Raw genomic sequence first — 7,832 nt, forward strand, 5'->3', positions numbered from 1 at the left:
GAGATTGCTGGTGGATGAGAAGTTTGACTATGAGCCAGCAATGTGCCCTTGTGGCCAAGAAGGCCAATGGTCTCCTGGGGTACATTACGCAGAGTGTTGCCAGGAGGTGGACGGAGGTGATCCTGCCCCTCTCCTCAGCCCTGGTAAGGCCTCATCTCGAGTCCTGTGTCCAGTTCTGGGCTCCCCAGGACAAGAGAGACATGGAGCTACTGGAGAGAGTCCAGTGTTGGGCTACGAAGACAATCAGAGGGCTGGAGCACCTGCCCTGTGAGGAACAGCTGCGAGAGCTGGGCATCTTCAGCCTGGGGAAAAGAAGACTGAGGGGGGATCTTGTCAATGTGTACAAGTACTTGAAAGGAGGGTGTCAAGGGGACGGGGCAAAACTCTTTGCAGTTGTCCCGTGTGACAGGACAGATGTCCATGCCCATGTGGCAATGGGCAGAAACTGAAGCCCAGGAAGGTCCGCCTGAAGGTGAGGGGGAATTTCCTCCCGGTGAGAGTGACAGTGACGGAGCACTGGCACAGGTTGCCCAGAGAGGTTGTGGAGTCTCCTTCTCTGGAGATGTTCAAAGCCYGCCTGAATGCAAYCCTGYCTAACAYGCTSTARGTGACCCTGCTTGAGCAGGGGKGTTGGACTAGATGATCTCCAGAGGTCCCTTCCAACCTTACTGATTCTATGAGGCTATGTCCATTTGTCATTTTTGATCTATCAAATCGTTTCCTTACTTTAACAAAAGATAAAGATATTCTATACTTATATTTTCAAAATTTAGATTTTGGAAAGAAATAAGACTATATTCAAAATCCCCATCTTACATTAAGTCTTCATTATTTTAATACAAGTTTGTGAGATAATAACATGAACATYAAAAATATTGTAAAGAAATGTAAAGACAACAAAGATACACTGTTTCAACCAAAGGCTTTACATTTCAAGTACTTCAAGAATGGAAATTCTTCAGAAGTCTGTCTCTTTCAGAAATCTGTATTTGATAGGATGGCAGGATTCAGAAGCATATTTGAATTCAGAKGAAGTATGATTACATTGTAATATATAAAAATGCTTACAGTAGAAATCAACATATTGRAATAACAGTTCTTGAAGAACCAGGTCATGAATTACGTTGACAACACAGTGTAGACTGTGGCCAGGAAAACCATCAGCTACTAATAATGTTAAGTAGTGTTTCTGTATTAACAGAAGAGTCTAAACTTCGTAACAATTATTAGCCATATCAGATCAAGATGCATGTATCTTTTTTAAGCCATATTAGTAGTTTTCTGTCATAACTCAGGTTTTGCTTACCCTTGCGGTATTGTACAATTTCAGCAGTCAGCATGAGCAAAGATACAAATYTAAGCAGAGAAGGAGCAACAAGCATTTAATAGTTGGTGTGAGGCACGAATAGCAACATAGTAAGGGAGTAAAGGAGCAGATGATAAACTGTATCAAAGGTAGTAATTAGACAGYGCTGTCAGGCCCTTGGAGAAAACCTGTCGGCGTGAGAGTAAGTAACAGGATTGGACAGGCGAAGGAACAAAACCGACTAACAGCAACCACATGACGGAGATGGCCTGCCCCTCCCTGAAGTACACTATACAAAGGACAGCCCTGCCTAACACTCCTCAAATATGACCAGCTTATGGAAAGAAAATTAGGTTAGCATTGAACATCTGTTTCTTCACTCATACATACGACCCTGATAAAATAAAATAAAGAGGTCTTATCAAGTGGCTGTTGCCCAACAGTAGTAAAGCTATATCTGTACAGASAGCTTAGTCCGCTCTCAAAATGCCAAAAGGCTCACAGACACAAATATATATCCCTAGGTCATTCAAATTTTGAGCTCTGGCTTTGCAGGGCACTGATCAAGTACCTAAGAACTTTCTATGTTCCCATGACTTTGTGGAATCAAAAAGCCAGAATTCAAGACTTGAGGTGTGTTCAAGTGAATCACGGTGTGTTCAAGTGAAAGTCACTCCCAGAAGCCTACCTTAAAAAAGTATTACTCAACATTAGGATTTTGAGGTCTTTGAAGCTTCTAGAGGCTCAACAAAGCCCAACTAGCTCCTTCAAATGACCTCAACACGTTAAGACATCAAATAGGGAAGGAAGTAATACCACAAATGATATAAACTACTGTCAGAATTGGTGAGTTCCTTGCTTGGATGAGGGTGGAAAGTAACAGCCCATCCTGTCTCATTAGGTAATGGAACATGCAGCCCACCTTCCACAGAGCACAAATGACAGCACTTTTCAAATGGCACATTTTCACACCAACGGAATCCATATTCTTAACAGTGCTGCTGACATTTTTTTTTTCCTCCAAAAGCACAAAAATCAGTAGAGGCAGATTAACTTTTTCTATGTATTTGTTCTCTTCCACTTTAAAACAGCCATCAAAAATACTCATCCATGGACTAGGATAACAGGTATAAGAAATACTTGTCAAAAGCATACTACTTCCTACCATCTGGATGGACTTAGCCTGCAAAAATATTGTAGGTTTGGATATAAATTAGGAGAGCTTCATTCCATGCCAACAGCTTTAGCTGCTAATCATCATAAAAATGTATATCTTCCTAGACCCAGCCAAAGATGATTAGCTACATTCTGAAGACCAATTTGTATAATTCAAGCTTGAACAAAAAAAAATCTGTAAATGAAGAAAATAAAGGAAGGTACTTTGGCTAATGCTTTGAATCCCAAAGTTTCTTACCTTTGAATCATATGCTGACTGCTTTATTACTTCAGGTGCCATCCAAAATGGTGTTCCTACAAAGGTATTTCTCTTTATTTGTGTATCCGTTAGTTGTCCTGCTACTCCAAAATCTGCTAGTTTTACTTCTCCTTGCTCAGAGAGCAATACATTAGCAGCTAGAATTAAAGAAAAGGAAACAGCTGAAATTAATAGTTTTGATGCTTCAAGATTCATTTCTAGTGCACGAGCTATTCTAAAAACTATTAAGACATACACAAAAAACAATTTACCTTTAATATCTCTGTGGATTTTCTTTTCCGAATGCAAGTAATCAAGTCCTTTGAGTATCTCCCTCAGTATTGTGGCAATCTGGATTTCATCAAGTGAGCCAGGTTCTAACTAGGAGACACAAAAATATTAATACAAGTGCGTACACACACACACACACACACACACACACACACACACAAAAAAAAACTTAAAGGTTATGACATGGCAAAGAAATAAGAGAATAACTTGTCAAGTATTTGTGATCAAACACATGAAGTAAAGTGAAAAATACATATATATAAAGCCTGTCTTGCTATGTGGTTTATCTTACGAAATCATGGTATATCTCCCATTAGTCAGTCTTACCTAGTAACTTCTGAACCTACTAGCCAATTGTAATACATCAATTGGACAGAATTCATAAGTTCCTAAGAACTTAAGACTGCTGGTTGGATTTAAAAAAAAAAAAAAAAAAAAAAAGATATCCAAAATTACCATGCAGTTTGTTCTTCTCTCTCCTAGTCTTTCACATAAAAAAAATCTRTTTTTATAGAGTAGTGTGAGAGAGAATTAAATTCAAAAGCTCAGTATCATAATTATTTTCTTCTYATCTAATCAGCAGAGGAGAGGTCAATTTATTTGGTTTTATTATGTCTTGTCTTGAGCCTAAGGAGAGAGACCTACCTTAAATTGCTGCTGCCACCTCAGTTTCTCTTTATTTTAGAAACTAATTTCCCTCCCTATACCACACCTCAAAACTTCCAGTTTGTTAACTTTGTAACATGAGACACAGACCAAAATACTTTATATACATGGCTCTACTTGACACAGAGTGTCAAGTTAGGGCTTTGCAGCTACCTCTTTAGATACATGCACAACCTTCGAAAAATACCTATCTTGTAATCTTACTGTTTATATTGTATTGAACTGAGACATGCAAGTCTACTGGCTGCATACAGATCCAAATCTCACTATCTGAAGAGTAAACTAAAGGACTTCAGGCAACACATCAATCACACACACTATTGCTGCACAGGATTTTGTGAAGCTCCTCGAAACACAACTTAAACTGTTAGCCTAAMAAAAGCATTGCATGCTACAAAAGATTTTTTTTTCCACATAAAACCAAAACACTGAAGATACAAATCTGCAAATTGTTAGAATAAAAGGTTCTGAGCAATTTAATTCTTATGAGAAGAGATAGTGGGGACAAAGGAACTTGGAGCTCTCTCTATCTGAAGTCAATTCCAGAAAGTGAGCATGCCACTAACTCTAAAGAGATAAAGACAAGGTCAAAGAGGCTTCCTTAATATCCTAGTTTATTCCACAGGATTATTAATATCCTAGTTTATTCCACAGTACCAAAAATACAACCAAAGCAAGAAGCTGTACCTCTGAGTATAAGAGCTTCATTCACTTATCAGATTAAAATTTCAGGGATGGTAGCACCAGAAAATCCTCAGGACAGAAATCCTCAGCTAATAGGCAGGAACAGATATAAGGCTTCAGGTAATGTAGACAATATATTTTACCTTTGTAGCTTCACTTACAAACTTTTTGCTTTTCTTTAGCTTTAAAGAGAATCAATAGCATCAGGAGAAAATTAAGAAATTAGTAATTTTTTCACAGTGGGCTGATATACATATAGAAACACTCTGTTTTGTAAGTGCAACAAACAGGCAGACACATGACACTGCCAGTCCCTGAAACCCACTGAGAGATTCTCAAGGTTTTGTTCCTTCTAAGCTGCAAAAGCCAGTTCAGGATCTGGCAACATGAGACAGCATATCTAATAGAGGAAAACCTCTTCCGTCAGATGTTAGCCAGTACCACATTAGTAAACAGCAAATTATTGAAAACGGGCTATGACTAAGAATATCAACAGTTTTACCTTGGCCAAAAACCTGAATTACACCTCAAAACTGAAAAATAATTTATGTTATCATACTAAATGTACTTTCTCCTGAGAAATGTGACTTTCAAAAAGAAAAAAAAAAAAAAAAAAAAAAAAAAAAGCCAATGCATATTTTTAAACATAGAAAGCATCAGGCCAGCATGTCATGATGACACACATGCAGAACAAGTATTCCAGTAATCCTGCCAGATTCAAGTTGAAAACCACAATGTAAATRTTAGAGCTAGCAAAACATACAGAAGGACATGAATTTGAAAATGGATGAAGCACATGCAAGATGTGTAATATTTAACCACTTAAATTATGATTTCAGTGCAGTGGCAAGATTTTTCAACATCATTCCAGGATGTGACCAAAGTCCTTGTATTATTGCTAGACAACAAACTTGGGGATAAAAATACAGCCATCAAACAAATTTTAGTTGTGCRATTAAAAGAAAAGATTTTAAAAACTTGAAAGAATCTATTTTACTTCTCCTCTTTTACAGATTTTCAAAGCAAAAAGAGGAAGTAATAATAAAGCTACAAAAGCAAACAAATATTTTCTAATTGCTCTCCTGTCAGAGAAAAAATACCATGACAATCTTTCTTTTTAGCATATCTTCATTAGGAACACTAGCCACCACAACATGGCCATATAACTCCCCCTTACAGGATGTGAAAAMTAAAGGTATAAATAAGTTTGAAAAGATAATTAGATATAATCATAAATAAATACATCAATTACACTTAAAACATGGCAGCCCAATTGCAGGAACTCTAATAAAAGCATTTACTATCTTCCTGTCTTCTGGATGCCACACGAAGAATCCCTCCATATAGGCCTTTTTTATTTCACTGTTTCATCAGATATTTATTAGTTGCCTCAACTGCAAACAGCATACTATGCTACAAAGACTTCCACTCACAGCCAGTATAATTCTAAGTTAAAACATGTATTTTTATTCCTAAAATAGTGTTTTAAAAACACAATAAATACAAGAATTACAATTCAAAAGAGAATAATTTATTTTAACTCATCTAGTGTAATTATTTTTCAATCTAGTCTTTCAAATATTCTGAAGTATGCCTCTGTTTTATTAAGATCTCCTTGCAAAATTAGATACTAGAACTTTTGCTAGAAGAAAAGAGGAATAGACATGATATAAAATAAATATACAATATTTTATTTATTTATTTTTACACATGGTAGGCAAACACGCAAAAATCACCTTTCAAAGAAAGCTGTTTTAATGCCAGCTAAAATCGTGTCTCTATCTCCATTTGAATTTCAGTAAGAATTCAAATAGGGAAACTTACAGCTTGTTTTTGGGGGTAGAAATGGAGAGGTCTGGGGATGGAGGGTTTTGTTTTAAAATGTATACATCAGAAGTAATTTCACTAGCAGAAAAACGACAGAAAACACTATTTTCAGCTTCTAGTGTTCTCTGACTGAAGATCAGTGTTCTTGGATGAAAGTGTTTGTCTCTTCCTTCCAATACTATGTTGCTTACTTTCCTTCCACTCGAACATATAACAAATAATCAGTCTTGGCTCATAGAAAAAATAAGATTTTTGTGGCATTGGCAAACACTTTTTCTCCTTTCCTGGGAATATCCAAATTAAACAAAAGCTTTTGTTTCTTAAGGCATCTGGTTACATTATTTTCCCACTTAAAATAACAATCCTACACTTGTAAAACCATAACTTTTTATATTATTAAATAAACAGCATCACAGGCAAATAACATGTTATAGTTTTTGAAATTATATAACAGAATAAGAGAGGAAAATAATTATGTGGGCTAAAAGAAATAAATTTACTTACAAGATCAAGGGCAGAGCCTCCACCAAGATATTCCATTATTATCCATAGCTTTGTATCCTGCAAAAGAAAACAATAAAAAGAACATTAAGGAAAAAGAATMGGTTCTCTGTTGTTAAGTTATAATGGGACTTGTCTCATCCTTCTTGCTGAGGAAAGAATCTACAGTTTTGAACACCACCAACGTTTAGCTGCACCTCCAAAATACATTTGGATTTAAGATGCAATATTATTTTTAGTCCCATCTGAGGAGGAATTCATTTAGTCTGTCATAAACTATTTACACAACTGTGCGTTCTCAAGAAAGTTTAATTCTGCTCTTTCAGTTTAACAAGTGGAAAGCTATCTCACATTTATCAGAAAGTAACAGTCCAAACATTAGAAGTTAATCACTACTATAATACCGCATTCAAGCTCAGTTCATGGTACCTTTTCTGTGTACGGATGCTAATACTACTAGAATCATAGAATCAGTAAGGTTGGAAGGGACCTCTGGAGATCATCTAGTCCAACMCCCCTGCTCAAGCAGGGTCACTTAGAGCATGTTAGACAGGATTGCATTCAGGCRGGCTTTGAACATCTCCAGAGAAGGAGACTCCACAACCTCTCTGGGCAACCTGTGCCAGTGCTCCGTCACTGTCACTCTCACCGGGAGGAAATTCCCCCTCACCTTCAGGCGGAACTTCCTGTGCTTCAGTTTCTGCCCATTGCCACATGGGCATGGACATCTGTCCTGTCACACGGGACAACTGAAAAGAGTTTTGCCCCGTCCCCTTGACACCCTCCTTTCAAGTACTTGTACACATTGACAAGATTCCCCCCTCAGTCTTCTCTTCCCCAGGCTGAAGACGCCCAGCTCTCGCAGCTGTTCCTCACAGGGCAGGTGCTCCAGCCCTCTGATGGTCTTCATAGCCCTACACTGGACTCTCTCCAGTAGCTCCATGTCTCTCTTGTCCTGGGGAGCCCAGAACTGGACACAGGACTCGAGATGAGGCCTCACCAGGGCTGAGGAGAGGGGCAGGATCACCTCCSTCCACCTCCTGGCAACACTCTGCGTAATGTACCCCAGGAGACCATTGGCCTTCTTGGCCACAAGGGCACATTGCTGGCTCATAGTCAAACTTCTCATCCACCAGCAATCTC

At 38.0% G+C, this 7,832-nt stretch overlaps 1 protein-coding gene across 4 annotated transcripts in view; it reads right to left on the reverse strand.

Moving 5' to 3' along the window:
• STK24 (serine/threonine kinase 24) overlaps positions 1-7,832 on the reverse strand; it is a 66,220-nt gene that overhangs the window by 18,084 nt on the left and 40,304 nt on the right. For all 4 annotated transcript variants that reach the window (XM_085305981.1, XM_085305978.1, XM_085305982.1 and 1 more), the window contains exons 3-5: positions 6,693-6,749; positions 2,993-3,101; positions 2,721-2,878 (exon numbers count right to left, since the gene is read on the reverse strand). In XM_085305981.1, the coding sequence (XP_085162107.1) occupies positions 2,721-2,878; positions 2,993-3,101; positions 6,693-6,728 (303 nt within the window). In that variant the 5' untranslated portion in view covers positions 6,729-6,749. The remainder of the gene's footprint in view (positions 1-2,720; positions 2,879-2,992; positions 3,102-6,692; positions 6,750-7,832) is intronic.

Source organism: Rhea americana, unplaced genomic scaffold (assembly GCF_003343005.1).
Source record: "Rhea americana isolate MKP2758 unplaced genomic scaffold, rheAme1 scaffold_23, whole genome shotgun sequence".
NCBI lineage: Eukaryota > Metazoa > Chordata > Aves > Rheiformes > Rheidae > Rhea > Rhea americana.